The 18,618-nt window shown below is 31.2% G+C and overlaps 3 protein-coding genes across 5 annotated transcripts in view; all 3 read left to right on the top strand.

Moving 5' to 3' along the window:
* The first annotated feature begins 3,316 nt into the window (after positions 1-3,316).
* On the top strand, positions 3,317-6,156 carry LOC128395627 (COP9 signalosome complex subunit 2). Of its 3 annotated transcripts, none has more exons than XM_053356090.1 (9): positions 3,317-3,494; positions 3,788-3,982; positions 4,230-4,355; positions 4,536-4,838; positions 4,940-5,009; positions 5,128-5,457; positions 5,542-5,624; positions 5,726-5,784; positions 5,859-6,156. In XM_053356090.1, the coding sequence occupies exons 1-9, from the start codon at positions 3,441-3,443 to the stop codon at positions 6,001-6,003; spliced, it is 1,365 nt and encodes a 454-aa protein (XP_053212065.1). In that variant the 5' UTR covers positions 3,317-3,440; the 3' UTR covers positions 6,004-6,156. The 3 variants fall into 3 exon arrangements, with proteins under 3 accessions (XP_053212065.1, XP_053212067.1, XP_053212066.1); XM_053356092.1 differs by having other exon boundaries at positions 4,230-4,356; positions 4,570-4,838; XM_053356091.1 differs by having other exon boundaries at positions 3,318-3,494; positions 4,566-4,838.
* A 588-nt stretch (positions 6,157-6,744) lies between these two features.
* LOC128395628 (28S ribosomal protein S29, mitochondrial-like) lies at positions 6,745-8,936 on the top strand. Its single transcript, XM_053356093.1, has 5 exons — positions 6,745-7,269; positions 7,334-7,563; positions 7,639-7,938; positions 8,002-8,097; positions 8,212-8,936. Exons 1-5 carry the CDS (start codon positions 6,915-6,917, stop codon positions 8,410-8,412), a joined length of 1,182 nt encoding a protein of 393 aa, XP_053212068.1. The 5' UTR covers positions 6,745-6,914; the 3' UTR covers positions 8,413-8,936.
* Positions 8,937-9,398: 462 nt separating this feature from the next.
* LOC128395618 (uncharacterized) overlaps positions 9,399-18,618 on the top strand; it is a 29,668-nt gene continuing 20,448 nt past the window's right edge. The window contains exon 1 of the mRNA XM_053356077.1: positions 9,399-10,445. Within this exon, the coding sequence (XP_053212052.1) occupies positions 9,903-10,445 (543 nt within the window). The 5' untranslated portion in view covers positions 9,399-9,902. The remainder of the gene's footprint in view (positions 10,446-18,618) is intronic.

Raw genomic sequence — 18,618 nt, 5'->3', positions numbered from 1 at the left:
CTAATTCTACATTCAAACCTTTTATTCAGAAATTGTTATTTTTCTAATATTCTATTTAGAAGTTACCTGAAAATTTTCTTTTTCCAATCACATATATTGTAGTACAAATTGTAAAAAATCATTGAATTTTATCTATTACCTCGTTGAATTTCTCACAATAACAAAATTCTTATGCTCAATTGAAATTAAAACACAGTTCAGTAGAAAACCATTTGTGTTTGTTTACATTTTGAAAAATTTTCTCGCGGAAAAATAACTAAATCATTTTAATCAACATTTTCGGCGCTCAAATCAAAAATGAAAAAAATTTTTTTTTCTAATTCTAATTTTTTTGAAAGAAAATGAATCCCAAAAAAGCTCTGATTCATGATAAATTCATAAGCTGATTCATAAATGATTCAAAAAAATTTCAATTTCATTCACAAAATTCTTGTATGTTGATTGGGCAAGGTGAAGACAATTTTGTTTTACAATAGTTTAGTAATGTTTCAATTATCGTTGATTGTTAAACTTTAATTATTCCAATGTAATATTTAGTTGATTGTTATTATTTATTGCGATTACGTGTTCAATGATATGATATATTTACCACAGGTATTCATGGCCTGGAACTCTGGAAATTAACTGAACTGAAAACAAAAACATATTATATTACAATTGAAACAAATTGAATCAACTAATGATAATCATGGTAATCATGTTAAGGTGACTTGTAATTGTGATTAATATACAATTTATATGACATTAAATTACAATAGCAAATTAATAATGAATATTATTCCAAGTTAATATGATAAGATTCAAATGTTCAAATTGGTACGAGCGTCGAATTTGTTATTTTATAAAAGTTCGAAGTGATCTTTAGAACTTTTTCTTTTTTTTCACTCGAAATTACAGAGGAAAGAGCAAAGTTAACAAGATTAACTGATTATCTCTCAGGTAAAAGTTTCAATTTAATCTCATGATTACTAAACAAATGATTTGGATGTGAAAAACTCTGAAAGTTGAGAAGCAAAAATTATTATTATTAATCATGAAATAAGAAAATGAACAATTTGAATGAATTAATCAATGGAAGGAAAAAAAACCTTAATAACATTTTCATCTTATATTTTGTTGATTAAATTCTGAAAGATCTGGGAATAACTCTGAAATGCTATAGGAGGGATCATGGTGATCATGAAGATGATGATGATGAAGTAAACAATCTTGATGTTGAAAATATGATGATAAATAAAAGGAATGAAACATTTTTCTAACTCTAATTATAAATCATGTCATAAACAGGAATTATTGGTTCGTTGACTTTCATTCTGTGACAATCAATTGTATCTGACCCTTGACCACAACAATCAAATATCATATCCAACAACAACAACATCATCATCATCATCATCACCATTATCATTGACATTACTTTCAACAATTCATTTTTTTTCTGTTCATCTTCTTGTTATTGTTACTTTTTGGTTTCATGATGAAGATGAAGATGAAGATGATAATTTTAATGGATTACAAATCATCTGATATCAAGGGGATAACCTTGTTATCCAATTTTTGTTTTACTCTTAATCTTCTTGATTATCTATCTAATCATCTTGATAATATTCAACCTTGAAACGTGTCAAAGGTGATAAAATGATGACCTAAAGATGATTATGATGATAAACTGGTAACAAATATATTAATAGGCTTAAGAGGTTGGTGAAGATGAGGAAATTTTTTTTTTCTTGGTGAAAATAATGCAACTTCAATACTTTTTAAGCCAAGTTATTAACCATTGATTCCTAATCTATGATCAATATGATGATGATAAAGATGAAGATGAAGATGATGATGATGATGATTATCAATATGGCTTCATTATTATCATCATCATCACGATGTTATTATGATGAAAAATATTTTTACTCTTCAACTTTCAATGAAAACTTTGTTTCGATAAACTTTTCTGTCTATTAGTTTGTTTCTCATTGATATTACATCAACAATTAAGATGATGATCAATATTTATTTGTGTATGTAGAAATGATTAAAATCAATTTGATTTAACTGTTGCTTGTTGATTGTTGTTGATTGAAGCCATTTGAGTTAATCATGATGATATTACTCAATGACAATAGTTATGATTTGATTAAATTCACATTATTCATGAAGTAATAAATTCAATGTTTAATCATTATGGTTAAATTGTTATCACATCAGATTAATCAGTTGACAAAATTTAATGATTAATAAATTGGCAGGGTAAAAGTTAATTGTAAAGGAAATAATTCAAATTAGATTATCAATTGAAATTTAATTCGACAACTTTTTTTCTCTATTGAATTAGATATACAGGGAAACCTTATCATGGATAATTATTCATTGGGAGTTAAAGGTGAATGAATTTTCTGATGGGTCAAAGGGCAATTAGGATGAAAAAGATTCCCTTGAGGGGTCACTCAGGTCACGAAAAAAAAACTGAATCAATTTCCGAGAAAAACTTGGATATTTTGATCTAAATGTAAATTGTATCATCATCATGATGGTCAACGGATGAACAATTTAACTATTATGATGATCAACTGATTGGTCAGTTTGATTATCTTTGAATTTTCAAACTGATTAACATTCGTGGACTATTTATTTTATTATTAAGTAGCGATTAATGTTAATCATTGACGATTAATTAACTAATTTTTTTTTCTGTATCTTCTCATGTTGGGGTTTAATTATAATCACAATTTGAATAAATTGTTTCATATTCTCATCTTCTCCTTTTTTTCATTATGAATTATATTTAATCACATCAACATTTCTGTCGAAACAATTTGCGTGCCAATCATCAATTAATCATTACAATTATCATCCTAATCTATTGTTTCCATTTGGTAGAACAAAAAGTATATATACAAAGTTAATTTCATAGTTTTCTCCACAATTAACATTAATTTCTCTTCATCAATTATCAGATCAAATTATCTTCAGATTGTCTTGATAATCAGGGAAGAAAAAATTTCCATTCATGATAATTCATTTTCAAGAATTAACTTTAATCACGTTTAGAACAACATTCGATTAATAGACGATCTATTATTATCTCTCTCACATTGGATCGAGAATCAATTTTCTAATTTAGTTTTAATTGTTACAATTTATTCTCTTGTAATTTTCTAATTAGTTAATTCAATTAATGGAACAGCAAAAAGTTGGAATTTTTTTTTCTTACGAATTTGAATTGCAAATTGAATTAACCGCTTTTCTTTTTGTTCGTTTCCTCTGCCATCTGGTGGTCACTTTCGAATTTCTTTTTGTTTGATTTATTTGTTTCTCTTTTTCTTATATTTTGAATAAGGATTAGAATCGGTTAATTGTTAATCTTTGATTGTGATCATTTTAATCGTTAATTTGTTGAATTAGTTTAATTAAACAATTGATTATAATCTTAACTTTGCAAAATGAGTGATGCCGATGATGATTTTATGGTTGATGATGATGAAGATTATGATTTGGTAAGTTAACTTGTGATGAGGTTTCTTTTTTTTCCCTTTCACTTTTGCCTTTATTTTTAAATTCATCTTTTAAATTACCTAATTGTTGTATCTTTAATATGGTAACTTGTGGTTACAATAATCAGCAATTAGTTTAATTAAGACTTGTCCATCATTCTGATTGCGATGATGTTACTATTTCTCTACTAACCAATGTTGTCTTTTTTTCTTCTATTCTCTTTCTCTCTCTCTCTTTCTTTCTTCCTCTTTCTTTCTCTCTTTCTCTCTTTGTATTTCTTTTTTTTCTCTTTTAGGAATATTCTGAGGACAGTAATTCAGAGCCTGATGTTGATCTAGAGAATCAATATTACAATTCCAAAGCTCTTAAGGAAGATGATCCTAAAGCGGCATTACAAAGTTTCCAAAAAGTTCTGGACCTTGAAAGTGATGAGAAAAATGAATGGGGATTTAAGGCTCTCAAACAGATGATTAAAATCAATTTTAGATTGGTAAACTTTCTCTCTCTCTCTCTCACCTAATCCCTATTACCTTTGACTCCAACATACACTCACATGTTGAATATAAGCTTCATCAAAGCAATGATATTTCAATTAATTCCTCTTCATAGCCACTAATCAACAATTTCTTTCATCAATCATCACATTTATGTTCCCAACCATCATCATGCACAGTTGACTAATTCTAATCCATATAATTTTCTTTTTTACTTTCTTCTTCTCCAAAATTCTAACTTAGGGTCAATATGAAGAGATGATGGCCAGATACAAACAATTATTAACTTATATTAAAAGTGCTGTCACAAGAAATTATTCAGAAAAATCTATCAACTCCATTCTAGATTATATTTCCACCAGCAAACAGGTAACTATTATGATCATTTTCTAGAAACAAAAAAAGGGTTAGACAATTTATCCATCAATTGATAGAGAAGAGGTTTTCCTTGTGTTAATCTTTTCCTTAACCAATTGGATTGTTAAATTGCTTGTTAATCCACATGTTAAGTATTTTATACTGTTAATCATACTTCTATTTGTTTATATGAATCAACCGAAAATCAAACCTTTGTCCAAGATGGAATTACTTCAAGAATTTTATGAGACCACTTTGGAAGCATTGAAAGATGCTAAAAATGATCGTCTTTGGTTTAAGACCAACACTAAATTGGGTAAATTGTATTATGATAGAGGTGAATTTAATAAATTAGCCAAGATATTAAAGCAGCTTCATCAATCTTGCCAAAATGATGATGGATCCGATGATTTGAAAAAAGGAACCCAATTATTAGAGATTTATGCATTAGAAATTCAAATGTATACAGCTCAAAAGAATAACAAAAAACTAAAGGTAATTCTAATCATTATCCATTCTAATTATTATCCATAGAAAAATTGTTAATCATTTTTTTTTCTAATATTTTTCTCTTATATTTTGTCTCCATCCTCTAGAAACTCTATGAACAATCCTTATGCATCAAATCCGCTATCCCTCATCCGTTAATCATGGGAGTGATTAGAGGTAACAATCAATTTCTTTAATTATATTGTACCATCCTGTAGTTTTCTAAATCAATTTGTTTCAATTTCAATATTAATGATTCGGTTTTTGTTTTGTCTTCTCTTCATCTTTCATCAAGAGTGTGGTGGTAAAATGCATCTACGTGAAGGTGAATATGAAAAGTCACATACCGATTTTTTTGAAGCCTTTAAAAATTACGACGAATCAGGAAGTCCAAGGCGAACAACTTGTCTCAAATATTTAGTTCTTGCCAATATGCTCATGAAATCGGGTATTAATCCGTTTGACTCTCAAGAAGCTAAACCTTACAAAAATGATCCGGAAATACTTGCAATGACCAACCTTGTCAGCGCTTATCAGAATAATGATATCCATGAATTTGAGAAGATTTTGAAAAACAATAGAAGAACCATTATGGATGATCCTTTCATCAAAGAACATATTGAAGGTATTCAATCGCTAATCTATTTATATAATTGAGCATAACCACAATTTAATCCATTTTTAATCGTAATTTATTTTCTTCCTCTAGATCTATTGAGAAACATACGAACTCAAGTTTTAATCAAACTTATTAAACCTTATACTAGAATACACATTCCTTTTATATCTCAGGTAAGTCTCACGAGAAAATTAACTCATTGTCTCTCTCTCTCTTTCTCTGCAATTAAAAATTTCTAATTGTTAATCAACTTGATTCTCTTTCCCATAATTAGGAGTTAAACATAGATGCATCGGAAGTTGAAAATCTACTTGTATCATGTATCCTGGATAAGTATGTTTCCTAATTTGATTGATTGTTGGTCTTATTGTTATTAATTATTGTTTCTTTTTTAATTGTTTATTTAGTACAATTCAAGGACGAATTGATCAAGTCAATCAAAATTTAGAATTAACTAAAAGTACTTTAACGGGTGCCAGGTATCGATCATTGGAAAAATGGACAAGTCAATTAACATCTTTACACTCAACAATAGTTAACAAAATGGCCTAAAAAACACTCGTATACACACACACACAAAGAATTGTTATTATCATGCTTGATCTTTTTTTTCTAGTTGTCTGAGCGAAGCGAAAATTTTACATGGAAATTTCCCAAATTCTGTGACTCGATAACTCGAGAAATAAAATTCTGATTTACACCAAATTTTCAGAATTGGTTCAAACGGTTACAATGATTTTCTGAGTGAATTCTTTTAGGAAGATTGGCCCACTGACTAAATTAGTTATTCCTCTTCACGCTAGAAAAGCGACTTTAATTGTTACCAACGACTTGCCGCTTCTTTTTAATTTGCGTGTTTCTTTTTCTCTCCTTAATCATGTATAATATTCTTATAATTTGAAGCAATTGAATCTTGAAAAAGAATGAGAGAAAGCAAAACGTTACCGAGAATTCATTATTCTCTAATTGTGAAACTATTAATCTCTCTCTCTCTCTCTCCTTAATCAAACAATTGAAACTTAAATCGTCCTTCATCAACAACAAATTGTAAATCAATGTAACTCGTTCAACTAATTTTGTTTAATACTTTCTTCAAGTTTGTAATTCATACCAAAACACGAGATTTGTCAGGTTTATTTCTTAAATAACATTCACATAAAGAAACTAAATCAACTTAATTTCTTAATCATTCATAAAGATTTCAAATCGAATTCAAAATAATTTTAATTTCCACCAAGTGGCGACATCTCTTGGAGACTTTTTCTATTCTCTCCACATGTTTCTACAAAATCAACAATTCCAATTGTTACAAACAATTAACTTTCCTTGTGATTTTTTTCTAATTGTTCAATCATGACTCTTAATGGTTTAATGATCAATCGTTAATTGTAGCTTTTCCTTTTCCACTGCCATTTGTTACCTGTGTTTGTATTAATTTAGCTGCTTAGTTAATCTGGATTAATATGTTACCCACAATCCGATTGTTTTCAAATCGGTCTTGTTTATTGAGACGATTTTTATGTTCATCGGGTCAATCATTAACTTCCGACAATCAAAAAATTGACCAACAAACAGCATCACCACCATCACCACCTCCTCCTCCCTCTTACCCTGAAAAAGCAATTGTTGGTACATTTCAACCGATACCAAGGGATGTCTATGAAAGATTATTTTCTGTCAATGGATTTGAACCATTTTCAAGTGATCTATTTGAGGTTCTTGATGATAAAAGTATTATGGTTCGTCAACCTTATTTACAAATATTAGATTATATTGAGAGAACTGATTTCAATCGTCCAGTTAATCGTTATGTCATCTGTAAGTATCTATGAATATGATTGAAAAGAATATGATGATTTTCATTGATTGTTATCGTTTTCAGGGGGACGTCATGGAGCTGGAAAGACTTTCACTCTCAACCATTTAGCTTTATGGGGTTATCTTAATGGCTACTGTTTGGTTCACTTTACTTCACCGAAAGATTGGATAGATGAACCTGCGGAAATTGAAGTGTCCGAATCTAGACCAGGTCGCCTTGATTTCCCACTGAACGCTGCTCTTGCCCTGAAACATTTTAAAAACCAAAACAGTGCGATTCTTGCAAAGTCAAATGTAAACAATTAACCCAAATTACTCCTCATCTTAAAGAACTAACTTAATCCTTGTCTATGTGTTTGCTTTTTTCAGTTAACTGTTAGTAAAAAATATATATGGAGTATGAGAGAATCAACTGAAAAAGGAGAACCATTAGTAAATGTTATCGATCATGGTTTAAGTAGGATGAAACATGCATCCGATTGTTACGCAGTTTTATTGAAAGAATTGAAAATCGCCGCGAACTCTGGTCAATTACGTCTTATGGTTTTGGTCAATGATGTTAACATTTTCTATGGTAAACCAAAGGTAAAACACCCGGACGGACAAGTAGCCAGTGTAGAGGATTTAACTCTGGTTCGAGCTTTGATGAAATTTTTCAAAACTGATTGGGTAAGAATCAGAAATTTCATACCTCATACAATTAAACTAATGAGAAATTTTCACTTTTTCTAGAAAAATGGTCTTGTAATCACGAGCACTTATGTTAAACAAACTGATTGGCAGAATCGGTTGACTCCTTATTATCCTAAATCACTACTAGGAGATAGGGTAAGTTAAATAATCGCTTTGAAAATTTGAATAGACATTGACAATTACGATTTGTCGATCAACAAAGAATTGAGAATTTTAATTTTCCACTTTTCCATTTCTCATAACTTTTAGGGTTGGGAAGAGTTTGATCCTTTCATACCAATTAAGGTCGATAACTATTCTGACATGGAAGCCGATAGTTGCCTGGACTATTATACGGATAGACAATTTATCCAAAGGCCACAAGCAAAGACACCCGAAGGTCGTTACGAGATCAAAATCATTAATGCACGGAATCCATTTGAGATGTACAAATTTTGTTCTAGTTTATAGTTAATCATCAATGAAGATCACTCTAGAAATCTCATTAAATTGTATACTAAAATATAGAGAAATTAATTGATTGTTCTCAGTTCATCTTCTACTACTAAAAGATTGACATGATGCTTCAAGAAAATGAGGTGATTATTTTGAGAAAAGAAAAGCCAATCAAAAGAATGGAAATTCATATATATATAAGTGGACATCATATTCCAATCAATCAAACCTCTGAACATCAGAAAGATACAGAACGAAAGATAAAGAGGAAGAGAATGATAAATCATCATGGTGGAAAAAAAAACTTTCCCAATAACTTATACACATAAAGAAAATATTTGTAGCCTGAATAATTGATTAACTATTGGAAACAAATCAAATTTACCAGAAAATAAGGCCCATTGGTAAAACCAGAGACAATTATGATTAAAGGGATAACCATTATCTTGTCGAGAATGATTTTCACTTGAAATATCATGATAACAACAAACCAACATGTTTAATAAGCAACATTAATAATAACTAATCAAAATCAATGATTCCAAGTCACGTGATGTTTATTAATGTAATAATAACTGTTAACATTGATAAATATAATGCTATCATTTTTGGTTATGCATTTCATGGTTAACTATAAATACAATAATGTTAATGATATAAATAATATTCAATTCGTGTTTAGAATAACCTAAACATGAAGAAAAATGGGAGAGAGAGAGAGAGAGATGATGAAGATGAGAAAGATGAGGAAGAGAAAAGGAAAACAAGGAAAAGATGAGGATGGAGAAGAAGATGTTGAAAGAGTTTCTCAAATTGTGGAGCAATTTATCTTCTCATTGGGTTTACATGTGATAAAATGTACATATGAGAGAAAGATGCTGATTCTTATGGTGAGATGATGATGAAGATGATGAGGGATGAGAAATCATCGTTGTCTCTCTCTATCTCATTACCTTTGCTCAATTGTTGGCTGAGTTTTGAGTCGAATCGAGAGAGAAGAGAAAATTTTTTTTCTTTTTCTTTCATTCTGTTGATTCTGATGAATTTGGATTAACCATTGAAAGGTTTCTCATGTTATAAACACTCTCACTCTTTTATCTTCATCATCATTGTCAGTTATCATCAATACTTGAAGGTTAGTTAAAGTTTCCTCATCTCCATGATTCTTGAATAATGTCCGCCGGTTAACATATGAATTATAAACAATTTTAAACCCTCCGAGTTGATTAACTTATGAGTTTTCACTCATCACTTTATCATTGACGTTAATCATGATGATGATTAAGATTAAGAAAAAAAAGTTTCCTTGAAAAAAAAAGTTGAAAGTTATTATCACAACTTCATCTTAATCTTTAGTTAACTTTCACCAACTAATCTGTTAAGATTACCAATCAACTAATTCAATTTCATCTAATCATGTTATTTAAATTGTGATTTGAAAGCTAATTTTAAGGTTAAACTGTCATTTTGATTTGTCTGTGTTAGTTTTTTAACCTTCAATCACAATGAACAAGTCAAATCATCAAAGTTGTTCATCTAATTGTCTTGGACGTTGGTTACAATTAACTTTATTTATCCTTCTTTATTGTGGATTAAGTTATAACTTTTATTTAACTTACAATTTAAGGAATCAAGTTAATTCACTTGGATCTAAATTGTTGACCATTACTCCAACAGAATCATCTGAATCACCAAAAATTGTTTCTGCAAATAATCAACATCATCTTGATAATAATAATGATAAAGTGAAACCTAATTTGTTAATCAAACATCAATACAAACGTAATGTTTATCCAAGTGATCAAAATTTCAATGATAACTTTCAATTCATCTCATCGATAAATGTTTCAAATGAATCATCATATCATGTTAAACATCAACATCAACATCGTCACCATCATAAGCACCGAGGTAAAAGGCGACCTGACCAAGGATCAGCTGATACAATTAAATCTGATTCAGGACCAGGGGTTGAGTTTTACCCAGAACCGCAAACACAGAAACCAAGTTCAGATTTCATTTGGTTAACATCCCACTCAAGGATCTCAGTAAGTTCCGATTCTCAATTCAGTTGAACTTTATCAGAATTTTCAAATGAAAATCACATGTTTGATTATCTCTCATGATGTTTGATCATAAATGTCAATTTGTTATTCACCATAAAAACGACAATTTCCCTGAAAGATAAGCATGATAAGCTTTACCTCTGAGATTGAAAACTCAAGTTTCTGAACTTTGAGAGAAAAAATTCCATTCTCTTTATAATATATTCCATTGATGATATTTTCTTCCCTGTTATCAATATAATATTTCACCTGGAGGAAAATTATCATAAGTAATAATATCAATGTAAATATCTTTCTCGTTCCAAATTTATTGGCCTGTTAATCTCACATAAACTCAGTGATTTCGTTCAATATCCGAATCGATGATTGAATTTTCAAGTGAAAAGTTATTCAAATTGTTGGAAAAACAATTTTGATATTATCTAATCAAATAATGAGATAATTTGAGATGATTGTATGGTTGTAATTCATTGCCAATTCCGTTGATATTTTATTATCTGATATTGAGAAATCACATGAACCATGAAATATGAAGCAAAAAGTTTTTGTTTCCTAATCATGAACACGATTCATTGATTCATTCATTGAAAGTTTCTTGTCGATTCAATTAAAAACTTCAAATATTTTATACTTGCTATCTTTTCCTCATGAAGAATACCCTGAAAATTGAATATTGATTTTCTTATGAAATCCTAACCAATTGATATTAAATATCAATGAAATGTTATTTTCTTGATTTAAATTGAAAAATTAAATGAACCATTTGAATGTAATTTGCATTTACACCGAGATTTAATTCAGTTGAACAAACAGAGATCACACAATTTAGAACCCTCATCATTATCATGTTATCTTCATCACTGAGTTCCGAGATGATGACGAAGACAATGTCATTCTAATAAGTGTCTAGATGATGTTTTCTTGAAAATTCTGATCATGCTTCATGGAAACATTGAATTCTTATAGCTTCCAATTCATTTTACAGATCAACAATTGATTCTCACAAAATCACATGATCAATGGTTGAATTTCTCATCTCTCTCTCTCTCTCTCTTCGATCACTTCATCTGTGTCATGGGATGAAAACGATTTAAAAAATCAAGAATTTTTCAAGAAAATTATGAAATTTTTTAGAAACTTCATGATTATTATCTTACATCGTTATCTTCATGATAGAATTGAAAGTAAATATAAAAAAGAGGCAAACGATTGAAAAGTAAATAAAGATTATATATCTTACTCTCTTTCTCTGAATGGATGAATATAAAAAGTGATGAGGATGAAGAAACAGAATCAGATCATAACAATATTTTCTTTTCGACTTTCCCCCTTTTTTTGAATACAACATAAAAAATAATTCTTTTTCGAAAATTTCAGAGAAAAAAAAGAATATAAAACTTTTTTCTATTATTATTATTATTCGCAACCATTATTATTGAAACCATTTTGATCCTTTCTTCAGAATAAGATAATATCAAGGGTGATAGCCATGAGTTCATAATTTTTATCATGAAAAGTTGAGTATATAACTTTACTTTTCTCATTCCTTGTTTCAATTTCCCAGAAGAAACTGTGAGGTGTGAAGAGAAAATGGCCTGAGGCATTTAAACATAGTTCTTGATGGTTAGTAAACAGGGAAACTTTTGAAATGAATTGCATTCTCATTACTATACTGATGTTTTTCATGATTCTCCATGAAATAAAATCAACCGGACAGTCAAAATTTGAGGAAATTTCTCTTCTCTCTCTATTGAATTATTCATAAAATTGAATTTAATCGTTTCCCATGTAATAATTTTCATCATGCTAGAAAAAACTAATCATGAGAATGAATTAAAGTGAAGGATGAATGTTAATTATAACAATTAAACCGTTGAAATAATAAGTTAATCCAATGAGTTGGAAAAAAATCTGATCCCTTTAAATAACTCTGATTAAATTTTGTTTCTAATTAACATTGAATAATGATAAAATTTACTTCATCTTCCGATTCCAACAAATCGAAGAAAAATTCCCAAGGAATACCCGGAACTTCATCATCTAAACAAAGCTCACCAAATAACAATCGTATCGATAACGAAACCCTGAAGAAGTATCTTCATCAAAGTGCTAGGGACTGAAGGGTAGAAAATCCTGAAATCATCAGTCTTCCGTTTCGATCACTATAGTGATTTGATGAACTTGTTTAGAATTTAATTCTATTTAATTTTCATTTAATTTTCTATTTAAATCCAATTTCCCTTCGTGACAATTAGTTAATTGCGCCCTTAAGCAATTGCTTTCCTTTTCTTTTCCTTTCTTTTCTAATTTTCTATTTTCTATTTAACAATTGAAATTTTCCTACAACTATAATTGTCATTTACCATTGTTACAATTAACCAATTGAATTGATTAATATCCTTAATCAAATTAATTTAATTGTTAACAAAATATATTATCCCAACTATTTAACCAATCATGTTAATCAATCTATATCTAAAGATATAATCATTTTAATTTTCTCAATGATTAATTTTGTTTAAAACAATTAACTAATTACCTGTAATTGTAACCCAAATCTCTCATCTTTAAGTTAACCTAAAAGTTGACCAAATAGTAAGAGACCCGATTTTCTCTTTCTTTCCCTCTTTCTTTTCTCTTTCTTTCATTTTTTAGATTTTGTATTGTAAAAGCCTAGAAGCTTAACCCCTTATCTTATCTTCATTTTGTTCAAGTTAACCATAAGTAACATTTGGTTTTCTTTTCTTTTGTTCATCTTTAACTTGTAACTCATCATTACTCTTATCACTATGATGATTTAGCTTAATTTGTTTTCCCCCTATTTAATCATCCAAATTTCTTTCCCCAGATTAATTTGTTTTTCCCCTCAAGTTAACCGTTCCTAAGGAACATCAATTCAAATTAATCTTCAGTTCTATTTCAACATTAGAATAGTGCTCATCTTAATTTTAATTGTTCCTAAAATTCAATTAATCAATCAATCCATCCATCCATCTTTAATCTCAATTTCAATTTAATAAAATTTCTCAGCAAAGTAAAATTGCTTCTCTCTCTTTAATTCAATTCATTAGAATTTGTGAGAACTCTTAGAGTTAAAACACAAAGTGAAGCAAGTGAAGTGTAGTGGTAATACTGTAAGAGGTGATCCTTACGAATCTTGTTCTTCGGTATTGTGGACCGAAAATCTTCTTTTCGAATTCAAATCCTTTCCAAGTCAATAGACTTTTCGAGTTACGGCAACTCAAAATTCATCTTTATTAAGATATCTTCCTCAATCTAAAAATCTACCCCACAAATTGGCGACCCAGGCAGGATCGTCTCTTTCTCAGTGTTACCTTGCTTTCTCTTTTTGTGAAATTTTGTGCTCTCTCTTTTCCCTCTCTCTCTCTCTTGTGAATTCTATTGAATTATTACCATGCCTCCTAAAAAATCCCGTGTTGCCGCGCTTACACGTGTAGCTAATGCTCGCGCTGCAAGAGCTGCTAAAGCCTCTCGTCGTCTTTTACCTACTCCTGATGAACTATCAGAGGACGACACCATTGTCCCTCCTTCTCAACCCGAGTTTACCACACCGGTCAACCCCCGACCACCCACCCGTGCATCTACTCTTATTGATCATGTTCGATCACCTAAATCTCTTAGAGATATTTCTTATGAAGAGATTCTCTCTTTGTTCGAGCTTTGGAATGCTCCTCTCCCTCTTCGATCTTTGGCTAATAAAAAGCTACTCGATATTGCATCAACCCATTTATTACTTCTTGGAGAAGTTGTAACTCATGACGATTTACAGAATGTCCGCATAGAAGAATTAAAACAACAAAAACTTCCTAATTGGCTGTTAGATTTCCGTGCACAAAAAGTTTCGGAATCTGAGATTCAATCGTTCATCAAAAATATTGGACGTGATGATGAGACAATTTTCAATTTGTCTCATTCAGAACTTTATTCTCTCCCTCTTTCTCTTGGCGTTTTGAATAAAATGAAAAACATTCTCAACTCCTATGGTGCCAACATAGTTGAACCATCTCCTCCATCTACCACTCCATCTAATTTCTCTGGTGACAATTTCTCTCCCTCAAATTTCTTAGAAATTGTTAAGCAATTAAAAGCTGATCCCCATGTCCCAGAATTCCGTTCAGGCGAAGATCAATATTCTTGGCTTGTTAAAACTCGTGATCGACTCGCAAAAGAAAATGTCGATGACCCAACCCGCCTCCGACTTTTACAGAAGTCAATGGCACATGAAATAAAAAATAGTGCTGCTGATCTTGATCATATTCAAGATTATCATGAGTATGTTTCTGCTCTTTTTGAAAATTTAAAAACTCCCGAATCACAATATAGTGCTGATTTTGAACTAAGGAATTGCCGATTCAATCCTGAGTTTCATCCTGAAAAATTTTTCGCTGACATGAAGCGATTGACCAACAAGGCGTATGGTCCAACTCCTGATAATATTTTTCTCTCTCGTTCTTCAACATATTCCTCGTTACATTCGTGATGACATCTATACCCTAGGTATCAATGATGATCGCACTCGCATCTATAATTTCCTCACTCGTAAACACTTCGATTATAAAACAATCAAGGTAAACCAAAAGAAAAAACTTTTTCATCTAAAAATAATAATGAAAAATCCTCAGACAAATCATCATTGTCGAAATTAATGAAATCAAATCATCCTCATTCAAATGATTACAGAAAGAAATCTGAATCATCCTCATCATCAACATCTAAAGATGTAAAATTTTGCAATTATTGCAAAGGTAATGATCATTCAATGGAAACTTGTGCAAAACTCGCATATCGAAAAGCACAAGAAGCTGCAGGAATTGTCCCTCCATATAAAAAGCCAGGTTATGTTAATAAATCATACCCTCAACCTCTTCAAACTAATTATGCAAATTTAGTTAACCCCGAGACTCAAACCCAACAGGTCAATCAAGTTAATACAATTGTCCCTGTTCCTCAAATTAATCCAATTCCGACAATAGTTAGACCCCCTACTCCTCCCGAACCAATTCAAGATGCTTACCGAAACAAAAATTTTGCTTTCGCGATATCTCAAGATATGAAACAAATATCTCAACTCGGTAATTGTGGAATTAAACACATGCCCCAAGTCAACTTTACCCTTTGTACTCCTGATAAAGTTAGGGTTAAAGAAGGAAAAGTTTTGGTTGACACTGGTGCTTCTGCTTGTGTCATTGATGCTAAATTAGCTTCTCAACTTCAAGCTCAGGTAACTAAGGTCAATCGAGCTCTCAAAGGTATTGCTTCCGGAATCTATGTAGATACCCTTGGATTTGCTTATGCTCTTGTCAAGCATAAAAGCATGGACGAAATTCGCATCCTTAAGTTTAGAATCTGTGAAGATTTTGAACCAGTTATTCTTCTTGGTAATGCTTTTGCTCATGTTTATTACATGAATATTAATTCGAATGGTAGTGAATATGATATTACTGTGAAAGAAAACCTTAATTCTCCAGAATTGTCCAATCCCGATTTTTACTTCAGATTTTGTACCCCTGAAGAACATGAATATATTCTTGAAACTTTTATTAAAGTAACTGGCGATGCTAATTCCGACTACATCTTGGACTCTGATTCTGTTTCCAACAATAATTCCAATCACAATCCCAATCTTGCAACAATTCCTAATTCCAAAGAATTCCCTCATACCGCCTTAATTGCTCGTTGCGAATTAGTTAGTGAAAACGAACTTCGTGAAATCAAAATACAACCTTTTATCGAAAAGATAAAATCGAGAATCAATCCAAACTTAACTGATTCTCAACAACAACAACTTCTTGAACTTTTTGAAAGTTATCAAGATATTTTCTCATCTCATAAACACGATCTTGGATTCGTGTCATCATCAATCTGTCCTGTCAAAATCGATCTTGAAGATCAACTCATCCCTTATCAAAAACCATACAATTGTAACATACATCGTCGTGGTGTTTTTAAAGAAATAATCAATGATATGATAAATCATGATTTAATTGAACCCTCAGATGCACTTGGAGGTGCACCTTCTCTCTTAGTTCCCCGCTCCGATGGAACTTATCGGATGGTTACCGATTACCGTCTACTCAATCGCCTCACTAAAATTCCGAGACACCCAATGCCTCGAATTGACGACTGTTTGGAAGTTGTCCGTGGAGGAAAATTCTTCAATCTTTTCGACTTAGCCCAAGGCTATCATCAAATCGAACTTCCACCATCTGAAAGGGAAAAAACCGCTTTCGTCACTCCCGATGGTAAGTACCAATACAAGCGGCTCCCTATGGGACTTGCTGGTGCTCCTTTTATCTTTCAGAGATTCATGAACAAAGTTCTGGAAGGACTTCAATATACTCATTGTATCGGATATTTCGACGATATCCCGGTCGTTGGTCAAACTTTTCACGATCTAATTACTAATACTCGACAAGTAATGGATCGACTCCGTCAATATAATTTAAAGGTTAAGCCCGAGAAATGCCACTTTGGTCAAACCGAAATTCTTCTTTTAGGTCACTTAGTTTCAGGCGACGGAATTCGTCCTGATCCTAAAAAGGTTCAAGCCTTAATCAACCTCCGTTATCCGAAAACGGTTCGAGAACTTCAATCCTTATTGGGATGTTATAATTATTTCTCCCGATACATAAAAAATTATTCAACGATAGCTGTCCCCCTGTATCGTTTAATTTCTAAAGAAAGAAAATTTAAAATTCTTCAAGCCGATAAAGATGCTCTCGATTCTCTAAAATCATCCCTAATCAATACAACATTATTGGTTCATTTTAATCCTAATCTCCGCCGAAAAATTTCTGTCGACGCATCTGATGTTGCTGTTGGTGGAATTCTCTTACAAGAAGATGATAAATCTGAAGATTTTAACCCTGAAACCCCAATTGAAAACGTAAGAGATTGGCTTCCCATTTCATTCTTTTCACAAAAACTCCTCAAGCACCAATTACATTATTCAGTTTCCGAGAAAGAATTACTTGCTATTCTCGTTGGTGTGTATAAATATAATCATTATCTCGATGGAGAACATTTTCTAATTGAGACAGATCATCACGCTCTCTGTCAACTAACCAAAATTAATTTCAAGAATTCACGACTTCAAAGATGGTCGATAATGCTTTCAGCATATAATTTCACCGTTATCTACAAAAAAGGTGTAACTCATCCTCCTGATTGTTTCTCCCGTTATCAATCAGAATGGGATCATCGAAAAACAATTGATCCTGAGGAAGAATTTTTAGACAAAATCTTTCTAACTGATTACGTTGAAGACATCACCCCTCATCGCTATAACGATATTGGCCTCAATCTAATCAACATCTCATTTGAATCACCTCTCTTTGATTACAATCAACTCAAAGATCCTCCATTAATTTTATTTTCCATCTCCACGGAAAATGCTCACATCAATCCAAATCCAAATTCATCCATCAAAGAGCTTTCTCTATGGAAGGAAAAAGTTCGAAAAAGTCAAGAAAACAATCCAGAAATTCAATCAATCATCACCCAGTTAAAAGATCAAAATTCGATCGCTGCTAAAAGATACACTCTCAAAGATAATCTTTTATACAGAAAAGATTCTCGTACTCCATTTGGAACTAGACTTGTCATCGATCCTGATATCTTGCTAGAGATTTTCGAACTTGAACATTCGTCAACTCTAGGTGGTCATTTTGCAACCGAAAAAACTTATTTAAATATTGCAAAGCGATTTTGGTGCAAATATCTTTATGAAGAAATCAAAAAATTGTGCGACAATTGCATGATTTGTAATCTTGCTAAACCTTCAAATGTCATCTATGCTGACCCCTCATGCAAACCAATCCCTCAAGAGATATTTCAACGCTTCGAATTGGACGTCCAAGGTCCGATTACAATTGGAACTTCAAAGAAGTACATTTTGGTCATTGTCGATGTACTTTCCCGCTTCGTATATGCAAAGCTCACTCTCAATCAAACTGCATCCACAGTTATTAATTTCCTCTCTACATTTTTTCATCTCTTTGGTTTTCCCTCTCACATTCAAACCGACTTAGGTACGAATTTCACCTCCGATGAATTTGCAAAATTCATGGAAAAACATGGTATCATTCATGAAACTAGTACCTCCTATCATCCTCAATCTCAAGGCATCGTCGAA

The sequence above is a fragment of the Panonychus citri genome, unplaced genomic scaffold (genome assembly GCF_014898815.1).
Source record: "Panonychus citri isolate SS breed McGregor unplaced genomic scaffold, ASM1489881v1 Contig00141, whole genome shotgun sequence".
Classification (NCBI taxonomy): Eukaryota; Metazoa; Arthropoda; class Arachnida; order Trombidiformes; family Tetranychidae; genus Panonychus; species Panonychus citri.
Note: the sequence above shows the minus strand (reverse complement) of the source record. Positions and strands in the feature narration are given on the sequence as shown.

What these genes read in the sequence shown, in the direction of transcription:
- LOC128395627 (XM_053356090.1), top strand. Translation starts at nt 3,441, where the DNA reads ATGAGTGATGCCGATGATGATTTTATGGTTGATGATGATGAAGATTAT. An exon ending in ATATTTCCACCAGCAAACAG is followed by an intron (nt 4,356 to 4,535) that starts GTAACTATTATG and finishes TTTGTTTATATG; the next exon opens with AATCAACCGAAAATCAAACC. An exon ending in ACATTCCTTTTATATCTCAG is followed by an intron (nt 5,625 to 5,725) that starts GTAAGTCTCACG and finishes TCCCATAATTAG; the next exon opens with GAGTTAAACATAGATGCATC.
- LOC128395628 (XM_053356093.1), top strand. Translation starts at nt 6,915, where the DNA reads ATGTTACCCACAATCCGATTGTTTTCAAATCGGTCTTGTTTATTGAGA. An exon ending in AGTTAATCGTTATGTCATCT is followed by an intron (nt 7,270 to 7,333) that starts GTAAGTATCTAT and finishes TATCGTTTTCAG; the next exon opens with GGGGACGTCATGGAGCTGGA. An exon ending in AATCACTACTAGGAGATAGG is followed by an intron (nt 8,098 to 8,211) that starts GTAAGTTAAATA and finishes CATAACTTTTAG; the next exon opens with GGTTGGGAAGAGTTTGATCC.